General features: G+C 50.4%; 13 protein-coding genes across 13 annotated transcripts; 5 read left to right on the top strand and 8 right to left on the bottom strand.

Moving 5' to 3' along the window:
• Positions 1-438, bottom strand: BC939DRAFT_235524 (uncharacterized protein). Its single transcript, XM_051550903.1, has 2 exons — positions 223-438; positions 1-72 (listed from the first exon to the last, which is right to left on the bottom strand). The coding sequence occupies exons 1-2, from the start codon at positions 391-393 to the stop codon at positions 49-51; spliced, it is 195 nt and encodes a 64-aa protein (XP_051410156.1). The 5' UTR covers positions 394-438; the 3' UTR covers positions 1-48.
• Positions 439-618: 180 nt separating this feature from the next.
• BC939DRAFT_458053 (uncharacterized protein) lies at positions 619-2909 on the top strand. The gene is made up of 7 exons (XM_051556555.1): positions 619-1102; positions 1375-1475; positions 1698-1775; positions 1935-2210; positions 2318-2406; positions 2510-2670; positions 2776-2909. Exons 1-7 carry the CDS (start codon positions 1056-1058, stop codon positions 2867-2869), a joined length of 846 nt encoding a protein of 281 aa, XP_051410155.1. The 5' UTR covers positions 619-1055; the 3' UTR covers positions 2870-2909.
• On the bottom strand, positions 2877-3750 carry BC939DRAFT_458051 (uncharacterized protein). Its single transcript, XM_051556554.1, has one exon. The coding sequence runs from the start codon at positions 3722-3724 to the stop codon at positions 3284-3286; it is 441 nt and encodes a 146-aa protein (XP_051410154.1). The 5' UTR covers positions 3725-3750; the 3' UTR covers positions 2877-3283.
• On the top strand, positions 3751-4343 carry BC939DRAFT_458050 (uncharacterized protein). The gene has a single exon (XM_051556553.1). It carries the CDS (start codon positions 3766-3768, stop codon positions 3931-3933), a length of 168 nt encoding a protein of 55 aa, XP_051410153.1. The 5' UTR covers positions 3751-3765; the 3' UTR covers positions 3934-4343.
• BC939DRAFT_399409 (uncharacterized protein) lies at positions 4312-4991 on the bottom strand (the record flags this gene model as incomplete). Its single annotated transcript, XM_051552470.1, has 3 exons — positions 4312-4575; positions 4687-4850; positions 4955-4991. The coding sequence occupies 3 exons, from the start codon at positions 4989-4991 to the stop codon at positions 4312-4314; spliced, it is 465 nt and encodes a 154-aa protein (XP_051410152.1).
• BC939DRAFT_235422 (uncharacterized protein) lies at positions 4640-6695 on the bottom strand. Its single transcript, XM_051550902.1, has 3 exons — positions 5691-6695; positions 4955-4995; positions 4640-4850 (listed from the first exon to the last, which is right to left on the bottom strand). The coding sequence occupies exons 1-2, from the start codon at positions 6385-6387 to the stop codon at positions 4973-4975; spliced, it is 720 nt and encodes a 239-aa protein (XP_051410151.1). The 5' UTR covers positions 6388-6695; the 3' UTR covers positions 4640-4850; positions 4955-4972.
• BC939DRAFT_458045 (uncharacterized protein) lies at positions 6435-8654 on the bottom strand. Its single transcript, XM_051556552.1, has 2 exons — positions 7593-8654; positions 6435-7488 (listed from the first exon to the last, which is right to left on the bottom strand). The coding sequence occupies exons 1-2, from the start codon at positions 8492-8494 to the stop codon at positions 6543-6545; spliced, it is 1848 nt and encodes a 615-aa protein (XP_051410150.1). The 5' UTR covers positions 8495-8654; the 3' UTR covers positions 6435-6542.
• A 420-nt stretch (positions 8655-9074) lies between these two features.
• On the top strand, positions 9075-14279 carry BC939DRAFT_458042 (coatomer protein alpha subunit; the record flags this gene model as incomplete). Its single annotated transcript, XM_051556551.1, has 11 exons — positions 9075-9092; positions 9201-9342; positions 9444-9785; positions 9989-10207; positions 10365-10583; positions 10709-11456; positions 11560-12155; positions 12340-12896; positions 13082-13408; positions 13525-13866; positions 13995-14279. 11 exons carry the CDS (start codon positions 9075-9077, stop codon positions 14169-14171), a joined length of 3687 nt encoding a protein of 1228 aa, XP_051410149.1. The 3' UTR covers positions 14172-14279.
• Positions 14280-15426: 1147 nt separating this feature from the next.
• BC939DRAFT_478965 (uncharacterized protein) lies at positions 15427-16173 on the top strand (the record flags this gene model as incomplete). Its single annotated transcript, XM_051558809.1, has 3 exons — positions 15427-15540; positions 15704-15923; positions 15980-16173. The coding sequence occupies 3 exons, from the start codon at positions 15427-15429 to the stop codon at positions 16171-16173; spliced, it is 528 nt and encodes a 175-aa protein (XP_051410148.1).
• Positions 16174-16435: 262 nt separating this feature from the next.
• On the bottom strand, positions 16436-17948 carry BC939DRAFT_458041 (uncharacterized protein). Its single transcript, XM_051556550.1, has 2 exons — positions 17517-17948; positions 16436-17417 (listed from the first exon to the last, which is right to left on the bottom strand). Exons 1-2 carry the CDS (start codon positions 17558-17560, stop codon positions 16463-16465), a joined length of 999 nt encoding a protein of 332 aa, XP_051410147.1. The 5' UTR covers positions 17561-17948; the 3' UTR covers positions 16436-16462.
• A 433-nt stretch (positions 17949-18381) lies between these two features.
• BC939DRAFT_505072 (uncharacterized protein) lies at positions 18382-19589 on the bottom strand (the record flags this gene model as incomplete). Its single annotated transcript, XM_051560609.1, has 6 exons — positions 18382-18478; positions 18580-18652; positions 18749-18819; positions 18944-19026; positions 19151-19276; positions 19386-19589. 6 exons carry the CDS (start codon positions 19587-19589, stop codon positions 18382-18384), a joined length of 654 nt encoding a protein of 217 aa, XP_051410146.1.
• A 336-nt stretch (positions 19590-19925) lies between these two features.
• BC939DRAFT_478963 (histone-fold-containing protein) lies at positions 19926-20931 on the top strand (the record flags this gene model as incomplete). Its single annotated transcript, XM_051558808.1, has 4 exons — positions 19926-19991; positions 20153-20238; positions 20335-20453; positions 20537-20931. The coding sequence occupies 4 exons, from the start codon at positions 19926-19928 to the stop codon at positions 20929-20931; spliced, it is 666 nt and encodes a 221-aa protein (XP_051410145.1).
• Positions 20932-20994: 63 nt separating this feature from the next.
• BC939DRAFT_235319 (uncharacterized protein) lies at positions 20995-22101 on the bottom strand. Its single transcript, XM_051550901.1, has 4 exons — positions 21938-22101; positions 21540-21837; positions 21227-21439; positions 20995-21127 (listed from the first exon to the last, which is right to left on the bottom strand). Exons 1-4 carry the CDS (start codon positions 21938-21940, stop codon positions 21048-21050), a joined length of 594 nt encoding a protein of 197 aa, XP_051410144.1. The 5' UTR covers positions 21941-22101; the 3' UTR covers positions 20995-21047.
• Positions 22102-22786: the final 685 nt, after the last annotated feature.

The following is a 22786-nucleotide window of genomic DNA, read 5'->3' as shown; positions in this document are numbered from 1 at the left end:
GGACTTGACCGCATGAAGACGAAACTACGAAACTACGAAACGAGAAAACTACGCAACTACGCAACTACGCAACTACGCAACTATGCAATTACGCACGCAACAACAAAAAAAAAAAAAAAAAAAAAAAAAGGAAGAGTGATGACGGCTTTGTTAGCTGTCGCCATGAACAGGGTACATAAAGAGAAGACGTAAATATCAATCGATATGCGTATGAAGACCAACCAACGCTCCTTTGACGCGTCTACAACAAGAGCGCAAATAAAAGCAGTGTGAGAGGAAAGAGTAGTACGTGAAGAAAGCGTAGGGGAATAAGATAAGGAGGGAGCGCGTAAGAAGGGGATGAGATATAGAGACAGATAGAGAGAGAAAGAGAAAGGGAGCTTGTCCTCGCATGACGATGAGGACGGCGGCAGACGGAATGGGGAAGGAACTGAAAGGTGGGTGAGAGTGGGTCTAAGAGAGAGCGTGGGTGTCCTGCGGAGCATTGCGGATGGACATCATTCGTCCATTCGATATCCACCCACGGCGAAGCAAGTCTGCTCCACCGCGTGTGTCTGCGCGTGGCGTGTGTGCCTGTCCCGCACTCGCTCAGAAAGACGAAATTCCATTGGCCAATTGGTCGTGTGTGAGATAAGATAGGACGAGTCAATGGATCCCCCGCCCCGGTCTTCTGGATCCCGCTGCTCATCCATCCTCGCCCACTCTCATCAACCTCCCAGCCGCCACCTCCTTCTCTCTATCTTTTCGTCATCTGCTTTCTCCTTCGGGGTAATCTCATCCTCTGGCCCCATACGATCCCCTCCTGTGGCCACTTCGCCCCTCCTCCCCTCCTTTGCCGCCACTGAACTGAAAAGCACAAAAAGCAAATAAACAAAGTCCGACCGCACCCACAGGGACTGACCGCACACTCTTTTCCCCTTCCCTTCATCAGCCCATTCCCTTCTTCCTTCCTTGCCCCATCAATACCTCCCATTCATAGCCCACTGCCCATACACCCTCCTCCCGACTCTCCACCATCACCACCCACCATTCCTTCCCGCACAAAGCCCTCCAAGATGCCTCCTCCTATGCCACTCGACGATAACATCTGGAATTTAAACAGGCACGTCCATTCCTTCAACACTCCGCACGTCAGCTTAAAGCACTTGCATATCGCTGTCCGATTGATCCATGGCATTATCCGCATGAGGATATTCGTGTCATCGTCGTGCTGTCCAATTGACTCTGACACCTCTGTCTACTCCTCCCCAAAGGGAGCCGTTTGAATTCACAGTGGTCCATGGCTGGGGCGATATGGTGGGTTGGGGATTTTTTTAATCGCCAGGCCTATGACTAATAACCTTCAAACTCTTTTTTATCTCCCTCTCGCAACAGTTCTTCAGATCGGCAACACACTGAGGCTTATGGATCGACCGAGCTCTTTGACGCGTCCAAATATACCTTTCCCCGGGAGCGGATCCCCGAGCAGATGCAGGGTATGTGCCTTACCTTCCTTGTGCGCAGCCTGACCGAACTTCAGTTGCAAAGACGAAACACGCCATTGGGCCGTCTACTGATGCCATTTGATCACATCGGTTGCGTCTTTCAAGATCCCATATCCGTGGATGATCCCCGCCTGGCAGAGTTTCTCACTTTCCACTCTCTTGCGCATTCCTGTTCAATAATAATAATAATAATAATTATAATAATAATTATAGATGAGTCCAAGACACCCCTGGTCATCGTAGCATGCGGATCGTTTTCTCCAATCACCTACCTTCACCTGCGAATGTTCGGTAAGCAATCGGCTTTTTTTTTTTTTTTTTTTTTTTTTTTTCCTTCTTCGTCTTTTTCAGATGACTGGTAGCGGTCGCCTGATGCGATCAAGAAGAAACTATAGCACTTGAGGACATCGTGAACTGATATCAAACGTCCGTTACCATCTCTATCATTAGAAATGGCCAGGGATTATATTCAGGAAAACACCAACTTTGAGATTTTAGGCGGCTACTTTTCGCCCGTTTCTGATTTCTACCAAAAACAGGGACTGGCAGAAGCAAGACACAGAGTTCGCATGTGCGAATTAGCCGTGGAAAAGTCGAGTACATGGCTGATGGTTGACAGCTGGGAGAGTCTACAGACCAGCTATCAGAGGACTGCCATTGTCCTGGATCATTTTCAAAACGAGCTCAATGGCGCCGATGGAGAGGGCGGCATTCGACTGGAGAACGGTATGCTCTACTGTACGATCGTACGATAGGAGAAACTTTTATTATCGAATTAGTAGGACGCATGAGCTAATCCTTGCTGCCGTGATGACGGCTGATGCTATTGACAGGCCAATACAAGCCCATCAGGATCATGCTTCTTGCCGGTGGAGATCTGGTGCAGTCATTCGCAGCACCAGATGTCTGGGCCACAGCAGATGTGAGTCAAGTTGCCCCTGAGGATCTTGTTTAGCGCTCAGGTTCTAGAGACATCCCTACGAATACTGACCAAAATATGTTGACTATACTTTTATGCGATGTAGCTCCATCATATCATTGGAAAGTACGGATGTCTGATCCTGGAAAGGACCGGCTCGGATGTCTACGAGTTCTTGCTGTCGCATGATGTCCTGTACAAGCATCGACACAACGTCTTTGTGATCAAGCAGCTCATCTACAACGACATCAGCTCAACCAAGATCAGGTAATGTTCAGGAACTCTGAACTTCAATCGTGCCCATTAGCTCACCTTTTTATTGCTTAAACTAATATTCCATATTCCATATTCTAACTCCTTTGATGAAACTAGGCTGTTTATTCGCAGAGGCATGTCCATCAAGTATCTTTTACCAACGGCGGTAGTCAACTACATTTACGAACAGAGGCTCTACAAAAACGACTGAGTACATGGAAGGGGCTGCTTTTTTTTTTTTTTTTTTTTTTACAACCATCTTACTCACCACAGGCAGGGTGGCACATAGACAGGATACGGCGAGGAAAAGGCATGCGGTAGAGAAAGAGATATGAAGGAAAGCAAAGGATGTATGTTCTTTAACGACTGACATCCACAGGCCGCCGAACAGCAGCTTGACCTTGGGGTACTAGTATCGGATGTGGAGCTACCGTAGCATAGAGGACATCATCTTGATGGCATGAAAAGGCGGTGGCAAACAGGAAAACAAACATCACATTTTTCACAGCAGCACCCTTGTAACAATAGTCAACTCGCATCAGCATCAATACAACAACACTCTCGTAATCTGGTTATACAGAGCTCTTTGGCATTGGTTCTTGTTTATTTCATAATGTCGGTGGTTCTAATGGTGCATCATACCCCGTAAGGCATGTCTGTCTGAAAGTTGTTCCCGCTCAGCGCTGGTAGGGATGATATGAGCCACCGCCTCGTCCGTGACCTCCTGCGGACGATGGCCCGCTACCGCCACTGGTGCCTCCGCGCACGGGTCCAGCAGATCCGCTGCTAGATCCGCTGGTGGAGCCGCCCTGGCGTCCTCCGCTAGAGTTGCGGTTTGCGCCATAACTTCCTCCTCCGCCACCGCCCCTGGATTCATATCCCCCAGTGCTGTAGCCCGATCTTTGGGAAGACTGCCCACCGCCGCCGGATTCCTGGTCGCCGTACCCACCGCTGTTGTTCGATCCAAAGCTTGACTGACCACCACCTTGCTGTCCACCGCTGCTGCCGCCACCACCGTACCCAAACGGCTGGCGATAAAATGCTGACATCGCCACTGTGGGATCATATCCTCCTCCTCCTCCTCCTCCTCCGCCTGCGTTGCCGCCCATGCCAGGACCCTGTGGACCACCTCCTGTCCCATTGTTGCCTGCATACGCAGCAGCAGCAGCGGCCGCAGCCATACGATACCGTTGTGCCAAAGCTGCTGCCGCCGCTGCCGCTGCAGGATTCGCCCCAAATCTGGCGGCGGCTGCTGCATACGCACCCATGGCTTGATATGGATCCGCTCCGACCCCAGCGCCACCACCATAGCCGCCACCAAAGCCGGCGCCACCCATCATGCCGCCCATAGAGTCCATGCCAAAGTTTCGTCCGCCTCCTCCCATGTTGGCTCCGTAACCGCCTTGACCGCCTCCAAATCCTCCGTAGCCACCTTGTCCACCGCCATATCCACCCCCACCGTAGCCACCACCGCCACCAGCACCACCAGTACCACCACTACCACCAGTATTTCTCGAATCAGTACGATGCTTGGGCTGGGCTCGCTTGACTTCAATCTATCAGCAGAATGCAGTTACAGGGATCATTAAATTCAAGGCGCCTAATCCAAGTCTGTGACAAAAACTCGAATAACATCTGTTGCAGACAAGGCATCTAACTTACCGTCTTATCATGAAGTGCGAGATCACGTCTGCTCAATGCAGCTTCCACGCCCCGATCGGACTCAAATGTGATAAAACCGAAGCCTCGAGGACGTCCTGTTGCCCGATCGAGCATCAAGGTCGCGTCGAGGACATGTCCAAACTGAGAAAAATAATTGGCAAACTCCTCCTCTGTCACGTCCGCAGCGATTCCGCCGACAAAGATCTTCTCCGTCTTTTCCTGTTCCTCGCGAGGAATCGCACGTTTGGGATCGATCTATGGCAACAATAAGAAAGAATAGCAGTGGGTCAAACCCGTCAATAAGTGCGCTTGACATGCAAAGAACCACAGCAGTGTAACAAACACATTATATAAAACAAAGCATACCATCTTGCCGTCCAAATGGTGGTCTTCCTTCAAAACAGCGTCGACGTTCTTGGGATCCACAAAGGTCAAGAAGCCAAATCCTCTTGATTTGTTCGTCACCGGGTCCTTCATCACCATGCAATCCGTCAGCTCTCCATATTGTGAAAAGTAGGCCTTCAAGCTCTCTAAAGAAATCAGTCATATAACAAAGATAAAACGGTAAAATAAATAAATGTCTCCAATACAGGTAGCTCTTGTCTAATGGGGCCAACGTATTACAATAACTTACCATCCGTCGTTTCCCAGTTCAGGCCACCAATAAACATTTTTCTAGATTTATGCAAATGTTTTGTAAAGCCAAGAGGGGTTTATGGGAGGGTTCATAAAGATATATCAAGAAAGCAAAGTTGGCCCGATAAATATCGAAAAGAAAGTGGAGTGGTAGAGAAAAAGCATAGAGGCGGCAATAGACGTAAGCATCCACAGCGTTTCAAGCAACAGTATGATTGAGGCCGCATAGAGCATAATGAAGAAAAGTGAAGGTGGGAAGGAAGGAGAGGAGAGGATTAGATACATCAGTAGAAACAAGACTTCATTGGGATATGTGTGTATAGCTCTACACGACCTATCTTATCTCTGCTGCTTCTGTCTCTGTCTTTGTGCTTAGATGTCTTTTTTCTTCTTCTTCTTTTGAATGGATCAAACTGAAGGCTGTATATACTCATATACTCATATACTTATATGTTGCTATGCCTAGATTGACTGTCGCATATCGAGCGAGGTGGGGAGCATGTACGCTGCGAAATAGAGCAGTGCGAGGGAAAGCGATAGCAAAGGTCGCCTCCCATATGGATTCTTTTTCCTGGTTCAGCCGCAAAGGACAAAGGGAGGCAGGCCCTAATCCGTTGGGCCTGGTGGCCACGCAGAGACCCCAACTGCAATTGTACAGATCATGCACCAGTCCTGAAGTCATCCACATATCGACTTGTGATCAACAAACAATAACCATACAAAGAAGATCTTACCCATGATCACGACCACTAGAGGAAGAAGACTGCGACTGTGTGTTTTGTTGTTGCTGCTGTTGCAGGGATGCCTGCTGCTGTTGGCGGGGCTGCTGATTGTACGAGCCCCCTTCTGAATTATAATGCGACGATCCCTGCTGAGAGGGTCGTGAGTATTGCGACGAGCTTTGCTGCTGTGATTGCTGTTGGTGCTGTTGTTTTTGGAAAGGAGAATCCCGCTGTTGATGGTATGGCTGTGCTGGATCATATCCGCCCGCGGAATCGGAAGCGTCCTGGCCATCCCCCCCAGACTGGTACTGGCTCTTTTGGTGCCCATAGACTGTATGATCGTCGACCTGATCGCGGGGCCTGCTGTCAGAGGTATCTCGGTTGCTCTGGAATCGGGATCGCTCACCCTCGTTGCCTGCCGCGTCATCATATCCACCACGCCCACGATCGCTTCTATGACTACCGTGGTAGTAGTCATCGTCGTCCTCGGCATAGGGATCAGAGCCACCGTTCCCCCCCGAGGCCACATACGGATCGTCGTAGAGGTCAAAGTTGTCGTCCTGCTTCGATGCCATGGTTGTTTGGATGAGAAATGAAGGAAACAATAGCGAGTGCACTTGACTTGGGTGCTGTGGATGTGGAGGAGGAGCGAGTCGTCACGTGCGAACTGAGCATCTTGGTAGGCGGAAACGCGAATGTAACCAACCATGCAGTCCAGGGCTCCGTATCCATACTGTTCAAGCAAGGGGTACTATACTACATGCATCGCGTTTATTCTACAAGAACGATACATTGCTATTGTAGAGTATGTTATAGTATAGTGCGTTATGTTATAATATAGTACAGGCTGTCAAATCAATAGTTCTACTCTTTGTCTAAGGCCTCTGCTTTCGCCTCATCGTTCTGCATGCGCGACAGGTATGCCTGGATAAACTCGCTCTCTTCCAGAGCGCGTGTCTGTGCTTCTCCGAGAATATTACCAATGTGGACCAGTAGGCTCATCTCCTCGTTCCGATAGCTCTTCATGGTCGATGCCAGGTGCAAAACTAGGGCCTCGGCCTCGACCTGGCGAGTTGTGATGGGGTGTTCATGGTCCGGCTCAAGCAGTGTTGGTATCAAACATTCGCCAACGTTGGTATTGCGTCGCAGTTTCGCCGCTGGTACCTCAGTATCCTTTGAAGAAGAGATCGATCCGGCATCAGACGGCGACCCAATGTCGTAGTTAATAGCACTCACGATCTCTGCATCTAAGACCTTCTGGACCTTGTCGCCTGTTTCCATGATCCGCGTAATATAGATCTCGATCTGCGTAGCCACAAGCACTAATGATCGCAGGATCAGTACCGGATAGATCTCCAGCTTTGGTATCGTCATATGAAGCAATTCCTTCGAAACAATTCTGGTATCCTGAACCGTCAATAAAAGACGACCGACGGTGTCCTCATCAATTATATCCGCTTCCTCCATCATTTCGTCCTCCTTTATCATATTGTCGATGTCTTGAGCCTTGTCCGGTAAACAGACCTTGAATGTTGGTTCCTCGATCAATGCCCCGAGACCGTCCTCTTCGTTGAGTGAGTAGATCCAAAGCAGATACTGAGACTCTTGTGTGATCCATAGACCGTCACAGAGCTTCACCAGGTCCTCGGGTCCATCATTCGTGTCCAAGTATATGGCTATCCTCGGAGGAATACCCAGCCTCATCAACGTGTGTGCCTTGGGCATGTAATAGGGGTCATCTTCGTCCATTGGCATCGGCAGTGTCAAGAATTGCGTCGGGTTGTCCTGTAGCGTGAACCCATAGAGGAATCTAACCAAAAAACGCATAGATATTAAGCCCCTATCGGTCAGGAGTTGCGATTGTTGCGATTTACTGAAGATAACAAGTTTATAAACGACACGATGAATACATACAGCAGTTCCATGTTGGGTTTGCTGCCGTAGGATAAAAAGGCTTCCTGCTCATGGCTCTTGCTCTGAGATTGCTCGTCGCCATTGACCTGATCCATGAACGAAGGCTTGGCCCAAGCGCGAAGTCCATCCGCATCTACCTCCCATCGAATGTTAGGCTCCGTTGCGTGGTTAGCAAAGTCTAGAAAGGGGACCATGTGCAGGTCCTCGGGTGGATTGTTCTCCGGCTCCTTGCTGTCCTGATCTTGGCGCAGCTGGGTCCCGAAGGACAGGACGCGGGACCAAAAGGTCGCATCAGCCCAAATATAGTTATCGAGTGAAGGATGGACAGGCCAGTCTTCAAACACATCCAGATTGCCGCTCAGAAGCTCAAACTCGGACTCGAGCTTTGACCGTTTGGCGCATACAGAGTCCAGTAACAGCGTGCCTGCGAGGTAGCCACGGACCAATTCTGGGTCCAATGTTACGGGAGTAGAGATGTCTGGAAGTATGGCGATGTACGGATCAAAAAAGGATATCTGATTCATTGGATCGGCATCAGACTCATCAGACGAACCGTTGGCATACGCAGTCTCATGATCACATTCCTTATGCTGCAGGGTGAGCCTGCGGAAGACCAGGAAGAGGATGAGGGCCAGTCTCTCGGTGAGGTTATCAAGGCCAATGGCCTCGAATGTCCGTTGAAGGGGCAAGGACTGCAGCTGAAGGACACGCGATCGGGAGAGGAGGAGCGGACGCGGTATGAAGAGCAGTTCGCCCTGGTCGGACCCCTCTACATGCTGGGGATCTTGGTCATGGTCAATAAAGAGGCCGGTGCCCTTGCCCCTGGATTCTTTCGGGACAAGAGAGGAGGAGACACCGTGGTCCTTGACCCAGGCGCGGAATGGAACAAGTGGGATGGTCATGGAGAAGTGGCAGCAGATTAGATTAAGAGGAGTGTTGTCTTACGAATGAATAGAGCCAGGGAAAGTCGAGTGGAGGAAAGGAGAGATGGCAAAGCAGAAGCGGTGAAGTAATGTCCGGGGACTCTTTTTTTACAGGCGTTGTTCTGTGCGTAATATTATATCACCGAGAATGAACTAGGATGAACTTGGCTCCGAAAGCCCCGGCTCGTGCAGCTAGGGAGCGAAGAGGATGACATGCACTAGAGGAGAGCCACTTTAATTTAAGTGACGTGGCAAAAATGATCTCCAACACGGTTCAAGGGCCCTGGGGGGGGTGGAGCCACGACCGTTTGCCCTCATCCTCATCCTCATCCTCATCCTCCGCTTCTCATCCCCCCTACTCCCATTCCTTATCATTCCCCGCATCCTCAGCTTTATTCTTTTCCGACGGCGCTCTTTCTTTTTCTTTTTCTTCCTTTTTTTTATTGCTTTCTTCTGCTGTTCTCATCTTTCATCATTGCCATCCGTACGAGGAAACTGATCCTGCTGAAGCGCGTCTCATCCCAACACCCTTCACGACCAATTCGCCATCTCAGTCAAAATGCAGATGCTCACAAAGGTATCGCTCGCTGTCTGGTTCTTCGCTGCGGGTCGCTTCAAGACGAACCCATGCCATCACTTGGCAATGCCTGTACTAACATCCTGGACACAACGACTCCGATGATAGTTCGAGTCCAAAAGCAATCGCGTCAAGGGCGTGGCCTTTCATCCAAAGCGACCATGGATCCTTGCAGCCCTCCACAACGGCTCGATCCAGCTGTGGGACTACAGGATGGGCACCCTCTTGGAGCGCTTTGATGAACACGATGGTATGTGCAGCACATGGAAGCTAGAGATGGTGGCCGGGTGCAGATGACCGACATGGTGCTCTTTCTGATCGCTCCTCTGTTTGTGCCGCTTGTTTTGTCAGGTCCCGTCCGAGGAATCGCGTTCCATCCGTCGCAGCCACTGTTTGTATCGGCAGGAGACGACTACAAGATCAAGGTGTGGAACTACAAGACGCGTCGCTGCCAGTTTACGTTGACGGGCCATCTGGACTATGTCCGCACCGTGTACTTCCACCACGAATACCCCTGGATCCTGAGTTGCTCAGACGACCAGACGATCCGCATCTGGAACTGGCAGTCGCGCAACTGCATCGCCATCCTGACCGGACACAACCACTATGTGATGAGCGCGCAGTTCCACCCCAAGGAGGATCTTATTGTGTCGGCGTCGCTGGACCAGACCGTGCGTGTCTGGGACATCTCAGGCAAGTCTTGCAAGCGGTTATGTGGAGGCGATAAAGGGTGATAAGCGGAAGGGAGGGGGGAGAGAGGATGGGGGATTATTGACAATAGGCGCCAATATCGCTGGATGACTATGTGGGAATAGTTGCTGCTATAACGGCTGTTGCCATTCTCGTTCTAACACGTCGTTTGTTACTCTGCCTCTTTGTTGCCACGACTCTAACAGGACTGCGAAAGAAGAACGCGGCGCCAGGGACGGTTGCGTACGACGAGAGCGCGCATCGTGCCTCACAGCAGGCGGACATCTTTGGAAGCACGGATGCTATTGTAAAGTACGTTCTCGAGGGCCACGACCGCAGCGTCAACTGGGCGACATTCCACCCTACCCTGCCGCTGATTGTGTCTGCCGGCGACGATCGCCAAGTCAAGCTGTGGAGGATGAATGGTAATTGATGGCAATTAATGGCGATGTGCAAGGGTGCTTTCCTGCTCCTCCCTTTCCTTCTTTCTTCTTTCTCCAGCAACGACAGGAGATGATGCACATGCACATGTTAATACGGACGTTTGCTCTTGCCTCTGCTAATCGGCCTGAATCTCTGTAGAAACCAAGGCTTGGGAGGTTGACACCTGCAGAGGCCATACAAACAACGTATCGTGCGCGATCTTCCATCACCGGCAGGAGCTCATTATTTCTGTTGCCGAGGACAAGTGCATCCGGGTGTGGGACATGTCCAAGCGCACAGCGGTTCAGACCTTCCGACGCGAGCACGACCGATTCTGGGCGCTGACGGCCCATCCTGAGCTTAACTTGTTTGCAGCCGGTATGTATATCGGCGCTGATCAGACTGCATGTTGTTGTGCATGATAGGTATTCGCATGCACGTGGGATGGAGTGACTGGGTCCTAACTGTCTTGGTGTGTTCTTGTGCTGAAACGCTATGCCCAGGTCACGACAATGGGCTGATTGTGTTCAAATTGGAGAGAGAGCGGCCAGCGTATGCTGTGCACCAGAACAGCCTGTACTACATCAAGGACAAGTACCTCCGCGTGCACGACTATTCCAACTCTCAGGACACGGCTGTTCTCTCTGTGCGCAGGACAGGATCGCAATTTGTGCAGCCGAGGGCGCTGTCGTACAACCCGGCAGAACGCGCGGTGTTGGTCACGTCGACGGCTGATGGAGGCACGTATGAGCTGTACAGTCTTCCCAAGGAGATTGGGGGCGATGCTCGGGAGCCTACGGGCGACGGCAAGCGTGGCTCAGGCAATTCGGCGATCTTTATTGCGCGCAACCGCTTTGCAGTGCTGGAGAAGGCGAACCAGACAATCACGATCCGAGATCTGCAGAACAACAGCACCAAGTCGTTCAAGACCCCGAATGTGGTGAACGAGATCTTTTATGCGGGCACGGGACAGCTCTTGCTCAGCACGCCTACCTCTGTGATCCTGTACGATATCCAGCAGCGCAGGACCATTTCCGAGGTGACGACGCCCCCGGTCAAGTATGTGGTGTGGTCGGCGGACATGGCCTATGTTGCGCTTCTCAGCAAGCACACGATCACGATTGCCACCAAGTCGCTGGAGCAGACGTGTCTTATCCACGAGACGATCCGCATCAAGAGCGCGGCGTGGGACGAGAGCGGGATCCTGATCTACTCGACGCTGAACCACATCAAATACGCACTTCCTCAGGGGTAGGTTGGCGGCGCTGCTATGGATTACGGGTGGGCCATGAAATGCGAATCCATGTGTGAGACTAGCTGACACTGTTCATTTGTGTGCTTAATTTCTTTCTAGGGACAATGGCATCATCCGCACCCTTGACCAGCCCATCTACCTGACACGGATCCGAGGCAAGAATGTGTACTGTCTGGATCGGGACGGCAAGACGCGCACGATTGCGATCGACCCGACCGAGTACCGGTTCAAGCTGGCGCTGACGAAGCGCAACTATGACGAGGTTCTGCAGATCATTCGTAACTCCAACCTGGTGGGACAGTCGATTATTGCGTACTTGCAGAAGAAGGGATACCCTGAGATTGCACTCCACTTTGTGCGTGAAGACAAGACGCGGTTCGAGCTTGCGCTGGAGTGTGGCAACCTGGAGGTCGGACTGGAGACTGCCAAGGCGATGAACAAGGACGAGTACTGGAACAAGCTAGCACAGGAGGCGCTCCGTCAGGGCAACCACCAGATTGTGGAGCTGTGCTACCAAAGAGTCAGGAACTTTGACCGGCTCTCGTTCCTCTACTTGGCGACGGGCAGTGCCAACAACCTGTCCAGGATGTTGATGATTGCAGAGAAGCGAGGCGATGCCATGTCGCGGTTCCACAACTCGCTTTTCCTGGGCAATGTGGAGGAGCGCGTCCGTCTTTTGCGGGAGGTTGGTCAAGGTGAGTCATGGGTTTGCGAGCAGCTAATGGGCAGTGCTTCGGTGGTTGCCTGGCATGCCATGTATTCTGTATTTTTTATTTTCATTTTTGCTCTTCTGAACAGGAGTGACTGGGAAGGCTATGGGCAAAGACTGACAGCTGTTTATTTCGTACTGTTCGACATCTGTGTTGTGCCTATGACTAGCACCGTTGGCATATCTGACTGCAAGGACACATGGCATGGACGAGATTGCAGACGAGATCCTCGAGAGTGCTGGACTTACCCCTGAGGACGTTGCAGATCTGCCTAGCCAGGGCACGCTGCTGGTGCCGCCGAGACCTTTGATGCAAGTGCACGACTCGAACTGGCCCCAGCTAGCGGTCTCGCGCAGCTACTTTGAGAGCGTTTTCTCTGGAGACATGGAGGGGGTTGCAGCGCCAGAGCCGATCGCTGCATCGGAGCCCGAGGCTCAGGCGGATCAGTGGGGCATGGATGACGAGTTCAGTGTCCCATCGGCGGGTCATAACGGAACTTCACTGGCTCCTATGGCCAACGATGGACTGGACATGGACGGCGATGGTGGATGGGATCTGGACGCAGACCTTGCAGCAGAGCTCCATGCAGAGACAGGGGCGATTGTTGCAGAGGACAGCGGGCTGACGATTCCAGTTGCAGGCCAGAGTGAGGCTGAGATCTGGTGCCAGAACTCGCCCTTGGCTGCGGATCATGTCGCAGCAGGCGCGTTTGAGTCAGCGATGCAGGTACGGTGATGGGAAGCGTTGCTATATGAAAGCTAATGCGGCCATGTTTGATGGCTCCCAGCTGATCCCTTTCTTCTTTTTTCTTTCTTCTTTCTTCTTTCTTCTTTCTTCTTTCTTCTTTCTTCTTTCTTTCCTCTTTCTTCCTTCCTTCTTCTTTCTTCTTTTCTTGTCGCGTATGTCACCAGCTGCTGAACCGCCAGGTTGGTGCTGTCAACTTTGAGCCGCTGAAGGACCACTTCCTGTCCATCTTCCAAGCCAGCCGTGCGATCGTCACAGGAAACGAAGGGATGCCCTCGATCATGCTGCCAGTGCGGCGCAACCCTGCAGAGACCGACCAGAGAAAGGCACTGCCTGTGCTGGTCAAGAGTTTCCAGTCGCTGATCAGCAAGGAGCTGCAGGACGCATACAAGGCGACGACATCGAACAAGCTTACAGAGGCGTGCACATTGTTCAGAGGAATCCTGCATTCGCTGCTGTTGACAGTGGTCACCCAAGCATCAGAGGCAGAGGAGGTATGGCAGGGATCTATAAAGGACGCACGAGGGCATGATGTGTTGCAGGTATGAGCGATTAAGAAACTAATAGGCGACGTGCTGGTTGTTTTGTGTGCCCCGTTTGTTCCACATAGGTGCTTCAATTGGTGGGTGTCTGCCGTGAATACATCCTCGGACTGAGCATTGAGCTGAGTCGCCGTGAGGTGCAGAACGATGGGTCGGCGGCAGGCGTCAAGAGGATGCTGGAGCTCGCGGCGTACTTCACAGGGGTCCAGCTCCAGCCTAGGCACATGATCATTAGCTTACGCACGGCCATGACGGCCTGTTACAAGCACAAGAACCTGCAGTCTGCACAGACGTTTGCACGTCGCCTGTTGGAGCTGGCTCCTCCTGGGCAGGCAGCGACGCTAGCACGGCAGATCCAGCAAGTTGCTGAGCGCAACCCACGGGACGAGATCCAGCTGGACTACGACCAGGTAACATATACAAGTCAGGAAGAATATGCGGATGGCGGTGCCTTTTTCAAGGCAATGGAATGGAGCTCTTTCGTTTCCTTGTGCTAACCACTGCATGATCCCGGTTTCGTTTTTTGCTCATGATATAGTACAACTCGTTTGTTGTGTGCGGCATCTCGTACACGCCCATCTACCGCGGGTCGCCCAGCGTGCAGTGCCCGTACTGTCGCGGCCACTTCAAGCCAGAGTTCCAGGGCAACCTCTGCACAATCTGCGACATCTCGCAGGTCGGCGGCACAGGCACAGGCATGGTGGTCCTTCCTTAGACGGCATTGCGCAACCATGCCAGAGTTCTTTCTCTCTTTCTCTACAATTTGTCTACAGTTCTGTTACCCTTGAGAATCAATCCCCCACAATAATAAAATGAGTAACATGGATATATATCACATAGTAATGTGTTGCTGGAATGCACAGACCATGTTACACAGGAACGGAAACAAATTACGCTGCTTCACCTAAGACTATCTCATAGGGGGAATCGAGCATCGTGGCGCTGTAACCATGACTTTATTAAGGTAGCTCCTGAGACCAGAGGCTGCTCCCGGACAAAAAAGAGTGTTAATGATGATGACAACGACAATGGTTTTGACCGACGAGAGCCTTGAATACCTACACATCTATTTTCCTTGTCTCTCACTTCTCTCACTCTCTCTTTATTCCATTTCATTCTTCAAGTTCATAAGATAAAACAATTCCTTCTCAGCGCATCATTCTCCATCCACGCATATTGCATTCGTCTTAACCCCTGTCATTAGTACATCTGTGCTCAGCCCTGTTTTCTCATAGGCTACCAGCAATATAGACTCTGCTGACTTGATCCACATGAAGAAGAAGCGTTCTGCCTCGAGTTTTGCTCTTCAGGAACTACACGTTAGCTTGAAGGCAGCGCCTTTAGAGAGCGTTCAAATGAGTAAAGCTGACAATGGAACTCCACCGTAGCTCCAAGGTGATATGGCCACGTCGTCATTTGACCCTGATACCGTTACGATTCGTCCAGCACTTCAGGCTTTTTCTCGAACAACTACGACCGCATCCAGGCCCCACTGGGTTGGAAGCGGACCATCTCTGGGGGGAGTACTACTGGCAGTGGGACTGGTGCTTGGACTCTGCGGATTCCGCCTTCTTAGGTTCTTGGTGTTCTTGACAGGTTTTGTGGGTGGAGGTATTTCTGCTGTTTTTTTGTCCTGCTATATCTGTATAGATCGTCACTTGTCCAACGAAGTGAGTTTGCATCGCTGCATACGCTATCCTCTTGAATATTGAGCCTAGCCATCTCTGATCCGACTGTATTTGATCTATGTTGCAGTCTGCATTGCTGCCGGTCTTCTTATTAGTGTGGTCCTCATGATCATAAATAGTTATGACCGGCGGATCATGGAAGGCGCGGGAGGCAACGGCGCCGGAAACAAGAGCAATGAATGGTCTTATGTAGTCATTAGGCAACATGACTAGGTTGGAGTGTACATTTTGGGTTGAAGAGAAGGTGGACAGATCCACAATGCCGTCGGGCGTATCTTCTTCATGGCTGGTGCTGCAGTTATTGGCGTCTTCCTTTCGCTGTTCCTTGGCACCCCCATAGCTGTCTTTGCTACTGTCCTCATCGGCAAGGCGAGCTGCGTGTTCGTTCCGCCAGTAGTGAGTCTGGACAAAGTTTTTCTAAAGCACAAAAATCCCCTCACTCTACATCTGCGAGTCTAGGCGGATGCATGTTCAAGCTAGGTCTGGGCATATTCCTGGATTCCTCGAAAACTACAGTATTTCTTCTGCGCACCTCCGTTATGCCTTACCGGGTATATAGCGGCTCTATTTGTGTTGTCAGCGAGCATGGACACCCGTAAACGCCGTTCGTTCCGTCAACAGCAGCTATGGACTATATGGAGGCCACAGCCGCAGCAGTCAATACGGTAACTACTGGGGTAGTCAGTACGGCAGCAGCGACCACTTGAACGTCCCTCACCACCAAGCGCCACCAGCTGAGTACACTTGGTGGAGGAAAGCGAAGGAACAGGGATGCGCATGTAAGCGATCTATACAGCAACGGCTACCATGAAAAGGGTTACGACAATTTATAAAGTCGGGGCCGTAGCAGTACGAACCATTACAGGAATCAACATGCCGGCAAGAGCGTCGACCGAGGAGGGCATGGTTCCTGAACCAAGCATCGAGGTCAACACGACTCAGCCAGCTCATCCTGGCGCTCTTCCGATCACTGACGACAGAACCGTTGCCTTTGAGGAAAACGAGAATTGGCTAGGTCGAACAAGATAGGTTCTCCCAGATCCGCGGCTGCCTCGCCCTATGTCAAACCTAACGTGGGCACAACCGCTGGCACCAGCACAGATGCGATCACGACTGCTCCTGCTCAGTAGTTCAGTATTCTGTCCTCTCGAATACTCTATACTTTGTCCTCAACACTATTTTGGTACCCACTTCATTCTGGCATGATTAAAAGGACACACGGCGCTTTCTATCTATACTTTTGATAACAATTTATTCAAGTTCGCAAATGCAAAAGATCTTTTTATTACTGCTCGAGATGGATTGTGGCGGCTTTAGGCTATGAATCTTCCACTGAATGACTGGAAACTGCCTCAAGCTGATTAGAGTTATCAGAGGATGTATGAAAGGACATCCTAGTGGGGGTGTAGCTGTGTGCAATGGGTTCTCCTGTCCAAGAGAGAGATCGACCAGAAGCAGGCCATGCTGCACGCCTGAGCAGTCCTCGACGATATGCCAGAGAGAGCTGTAGAGGGTTTCCTCCCAAAGGGCTACTAAGAGATTCGGTACGTCGATGAGATGCAGTCAATACAAGCTGCTGACTCCTGCTTAGAGGCTGTCCTGCTTCCTGTCCCAAAGGCGGTCGATATCGGTTTTGGATTGTGTGGTGATGATGTGCATGCCATGCTGTCCACCATGAAGGGTCGTACGAAGGCGGCGCCTGGTGCATGTGCGCTATCGAGTCCGCCTCTATATCGTGCGACTCTCGAGTGACCCAGAGCGGTTCATCGATCCCGCGAACGCGTCCCTGTCCTGCAATGTCTTCGTAGGGCCAGTCGCTGTTTAGGGATGAGCGCGGCGAGGTGCCAAGAGAGTGTATCGGAGGCACTTCCTCGATCGAGGAGATCATGGAAGATTGAGCAGTGCCAACTCTGAGGTCCATGGACGAAGTATCTAATCTATATCGCTGTGACCGCGAGGAGGACAATATGGATGTTACAATGCTTTGTCTGCGCTCGACCGAGGCGCTACTAATGGCATTAACAATCTCTGGACTTAGAGGGCCTAGGGGCGATGTGGTGGAATAGGCCGGAGCTGCGTCTGGAGTGCGTCTTCCCGCTTCATGTGCCTCATTTTCATTGCCTACAGAGGATCGACCCTGTAGGGCTGCGTGCTCAAGGCGTGCTTGTCTTCTTGCAGCTCCGGAATAGATACAACAGATGACCGCCAATAGAAGTATGGAAGCTGCAGTGATAGCGAGAACCTTTGCTATGAATACTGCTTGGTTGCCCGTGCTTTGTGGGGATAGAACGGTGTGAAGTCCCTTGGAGGTTAGTTGTCTTCCTCCTAGGAAAGATTATCGCAAAAAATCGTTATCAAATGCTTCTCATTACCCGAGAGTATTGTTGTCGAGCTGGTCAGTTGCAATTGGATCCATGTCAGCGTTGGGTATATTGAAACAGTAAATAATCCGGAAAGCATGCACCGGTTCCTTGAATAAACTGTGAGGAGGCAAAGCAGAGACTGCCAAGACGGCTGCGAGGTACTCTTCAAGAATAGGCACATTTCCAGTCTTGATATGATCGCCTCTGGCTTTTTGAAAGCAGAAATTGCAGCAGAGCAAAGAGCAGAGAGCAGAGAATAGAGAGACAGGAAGAGGGAGAGACAGAAAGAGGGAGAGAAAGAGAGAGAGACGGCAAGAAAAAGAGGGTAGCTTAAGGAATTAAGAAAAGCGAGCTGAGAAGGGGCCACCAAAGATCCCGATCAAGAAGGACGGTAAAAACTAATGAAAGGGGTCAAGGGGATATGGAGAGCTTAATACTGCATGATAGAAGAGATGGCACCCTGCGGGATGCTCTACCCCCGTGTTCCCCTTTATCTCCCCCCCCCCCCCCCCCCCCCCCCCCCCCCCCCCCCCCCCCCACACACACACACACACACACACCTTTTTGAGCAGAGACCGGCAGCGATGAGAAGTTGGGTACGCTTCTTTAACAGCCAATGCAACAAGCAACGGCCAGGGTCGGGGGTCAAGGTCACCAGAACAGCCAGGACAACGCGAGTACTGGGCGTGTTATCATGACATCTTAAAGCATCTACCCATGAATGCTGTACGTATTTCCTATATCGCATGGGCCTGTACAACGCAGTGCAAGATGGTCTGCTACAGGAAACAAGGGGCGAGGCATTTGATGCACTATAATACAGATTTTATTTAGAACTGACACCGATGATAGCTAAAGGAGTATGCCCGTACCATCAGATGAGCTCTATTTGACCACGCTGGAGCAGCATGCGCACAGTTTTGTATCTAAAGATGTAGATCTGACCTGTCTCCAGCACGACTGTCTCATCTCTATCGACAGTAGGCATAGGAAAGCAGAAGGTATAAAAAATGAGTGAGACTGTAATAGAGAGCATGGGCGACATGAGCAGCATTTGTGTGCATGCACTCACTCATCCAGCTGAAAGTCGCCGATGTCCTCGATGATGCGGCAAAAGACTGCCTCGTCCAGTCTGGGCTGCGATACTACATTGCAGAAATTTTGGAGCGACAAACACGTTGATATCTATTCCTCTCAAGTGGTACGTGCGTCGTCAGTCTTTCGTGGCAACAGGCGCTTACTCATGCTTAGCTTCCTGTCAAAGATCGCATCGTCTTGACCTTGCAGCGAGGGAGGCAGTGAGGACAGGAAACTAGAGTGATAGTGTTGTCGTGTTGCCCTCGAATAGCTGGATAGGTACCCTGCGTTAGGATGTGTGGCTTTATTGCTGTGCAGCATCCTTGGTCCATACACCGCGCTTGCTCCAAGCGACTTACTTTTCCCCGTAGATAACTTCTGCTTTGGAAAGTCTTTTCTTTGAGGCGGGGTCGGCAAGGATGAACTCGCAGAACCGTTCGATCTACGACAACATGTAATAATCAGCCGGATTGATCTGTCAGCACCGAAGAGGTGCCAAGAAGCACACAATAAGCAAATAAACAAATTCAACTTCGCAAGCCCTAATGGCGTCCAGAGTTGGTTACCTTGGATATCCGCGTCCTCAAGTAGCTCCTCAACACAAACTTGACGCGCTCAAGTTCCGTTTGGTAAAGGATTGATATAATCATTGATGTATCATTGCCAGCGTCCAATTCGTCGATGATAGCGGTCTACATGCGTTGGAATAAAGAGGAATGAGCATAGAAAATGTGAATATGCATGATCAATGCTTCCAGCCTTTGGGAGCCATGTAGCACAAGGGATAAATACGCCCCTAACCTGCTCTTCTATCTTGGCAAGAAGACCATCGATTGCTGATCTCTCATACTGAAGGATATCTGGTGCTGCACGTTCGTTGATCCATGCCTGTGCGAGATGCTCAACGTATTTAGAGGGATCTGTTGCTGGTTCTGCGGTATCCCGGGAAGTCGGAATCCTGTAGTTAAAGTCGTCCAGGAAGAGGTCGTCGTCGTCGGCAGACATCCTTGGTATATATAGTTATATGTATGCTCCCGTCTCTTGTTGTCTGCCTTGTGTCCTTGGCAAATTAGGATAGCAATATCGGACAACGAACAGCGAGGTATAGAGAAATGTCGCCAGAAGAGCTGACTTGTATATGAACAGGTCCTTTTCTATACGTCCCGAAACAGCGATGGTTGATGAACACGATGGAGCTCGCATTCGCGACGCGTTTTTGTTTGTGTATGTTTTACTTTCATTTGATTCGACGAACAGTCACCCCGCGCGCGATAAACGACATCGCCCTGCGCCCAAGGCTTCTTTCCATCATCACATCTAACCACACAGAGAGAGATCGCCATGTCAACATCAATCGAGGACAACGAACTACCCAAGGCTATCTTGACGCGAATTATGAAGCAAGTGGTGCGTATGCTTTTTCTGTATTGGTACTTTCTTCTCGTAGCCCTAGGAGCCAGTGTGGTTAGCCGTTAGAACCGCAAGCGATCCGGTTCTCAGGCTACCAGACCGCACGGCCGATTACAGCTACTTAACAACGCCTTTACACATGCACTCATTCGTTCTAGCTTCCTGAGAACACAAATATCCAAGCGAATGCTAAGGTGGCCATGACTAAATCGACAACTTTATTCATCAACTACCTCGCATCAGCGTATGTTCTATCATGCTTGCAATCTATGATTCTTCACCATTGATGGATCTATTATTGCATATATAACAACATATGCATCTGCTTGGAACGATATAGTGCGAATGAGGTTGCTTCTAATGCAGGGCACAAGATCGTAAGCGGTACTCATGTTCTTAACGCGCTCGAGTCTCTGGATTTAGAAGAAATGATCCCAAGGCTGGAGGAAGAGCTCAAATGTAATCTGAGATGCAGATGAGTTTCCACAACTGTCAACAGAGTAGGGATCGACGATTAATATCCTCTTTGTGAATATTAATAGCGTTTCAAGCTATTCAGAAATCACGGAAAGAAGGTGCAGCAAAGACCACAAAGGACAAGGATGACTCTGCGGCAGAATCAGCATCAAAGAAAAGAAAGCCAACCGCAGAGGGACCAAAATCAGTTTCAAAGGCCAGGAAGTCGTCCACTAATGCAAATCCCAGGGATGCCCAAGATAATTCCCCAGAGGGTGCGGGTGACGATGAAGAGATGGACGAAGACAGGGATGTCGAGCGCGACGAGGACGACGAGGAGGACGGAGAAGCAGAAGCAGAAGCAGAGGCAGGTGATGATAATAACGGTGTTTCGTTAAACATGGACGAAGGAGAGCAGGATATCGATGAAGAAAAAGTATCTCATATGGACGAGGAGGAAGACGACTCAGATGGATTCTGAAGCTCTCAAACAGCGAACAGGGCATTAATAAATTGTACAGTTGTGAGAGAGAGAGAGAGAGAGAAGCGAAGGTCCGTAATGGTTTACTTCAATGGCTTTGATGCGGCCGTCATTTATTATTCTACAACTTTGCGCTGCTGTGGTGCCACGGAGTAGAATTCGTCCTCTCCTAGATATTCCTGCACATTGATGTAGTCTACGTAAAGATAGGCGAGGAGCAAAACCGACATGTGTTAACTAACAGCACTCGGATGAACTCTGAAACAAGAACGGAAGAAGACGCAATCAAACTGACCTTGGCGGTAGAGGATCTGCTCAAAGTGCGGTAGGAATTCTTGTCGGGGGAGATATAGATTAAACTCGAGCAGGGCAAAGACCTGGAACTCATGCTCCTTGATATCCTTTGCGCTGACATACATGTGCTTTGTCATTTGTTTCATGAGCGCCGTAAACTCTCCTGGGGGCCTTTTTGGCTCGTTTACTTTGTAGGCCAGCAGCAAACATACACCTAGCGGACGAACAAATAAACAAGTTATAAGAAAAAGATTATCAGTATTACAGCAGACCATGATAGCTCAAGTGGAAATGGAAGCATAGTTTCAACCTACAGGCCATCAACTTCCGGTTCTCTTTGGTCACAGGCGACGAAGTCGATTCAGTCGATAGTCCTTGTCCGTCTTTGCCCTTCCAGCTGCCTTTTAGTATTAGCTTTTCAAAGTAGGCATAGGCCAAAGCGGCCGTCGAAATTTCTAAGTCCAGCTCCTCCGATATTGCTAAAATATCACTCTTAACCTTGCGAATTTTTGACAAGGTAATTGATGGGTCGATTGTCGGGTGTCGTGAGCGAAAGTGCTCGTTGAGTTCTCGTTTCAGATCGGACGGTCGAGTATATTGAATGACGGAGCCCTGCAGGAAGAAGAGATGTTGTAGTTGTCATCGTTGTGGTGTTAGGAATCCAAACGTTACATGAGCACATAAAGAGATATAGTCATCTGGTCTACGGTACCATGTAGCACGCCAGAGAGATGACCGTTCTGTTCTTTCCTGTTTTTAGCTCAGGGTCATCCAGATAGTATGGGTCGTATGAAGACGAGTCCTCCTGTTCGGGGCTACATTGGCCAAAAGTAGCACCGGAGACAAGATCGACATTGTTTTTGTAAGCAACTGCATACGTTCCCAGGCCATTCTTTTTGGTTAGCAAAGGCTACTTCTCAATGGTTTTTATGACTGTCACGCAACATACCTTAGTGCATTGCTCTGCGTGAGGAGGTAGGCGAACGAGTTTGCCTTTTTCCCGACAAGGGCCTCTTTCGTGATCTGCTGTAGGTATTCCCGATCAAATCGTCGACGCCGCCGCTTGTTGGGCGCCTTGTCGTCATTGTAGCGCAGAATCGAGGAGACCATGAGAGGACTGCCATGCTTGGTAGTGAACATAAAGGCATGTTGACTCAGGTTCTCTCCGAGACTGATACAGCTGTGGACAAGATCGCCTCCGTTGTAAAAGATGTGCCGCTGAGTATCCTGAGGTGGGTTCAGTCGCACAGTGTTCTGGGAGCTGGTTCGGTACAATGAATGCTTGGTTACTGACAAAGGTGTATGACTAGCAGAGGTCGATGAATGGCTGGTATTGTGCCTTAGTATGCTGATGGAAGGTCTCCTGAATATCTTCTTGACAATATGGGCGGTTCCTGAGGCGATCAAGGGCTTAATGTGTACATGGTCCGCGAGGGGTCCGAGCCAGCGACTGGGCGTTTTTTGCAAAGCAGGCCTGCGCGTAAGAGCCATACTCATGTCGAACGATGACGATGGCTGTATCTGAGAGTCGTTTTCGCGCGCGAGCAATGTGGAGAGCAAC

This window comes from Gamsiella multidivaricata, assembly GCF_025024155.1.
Source record: "Gamsiella multidivaricata strain RSA 2152 chromosome Unknown BC939scaffold_52, whole genome shotgun sequence".
Classification (NCBI taxonomy): domain Eukaryota; kingdom Fungi; phylum Mortierellomycota; class Mortierellomycetes; order Mortierellales; family Mortierellaceae; genus Gamsiella; species Gamsiella multidivaricata.
This window is presented reverse-complemented; position numbering and strand designations above follow the sequence as displayed.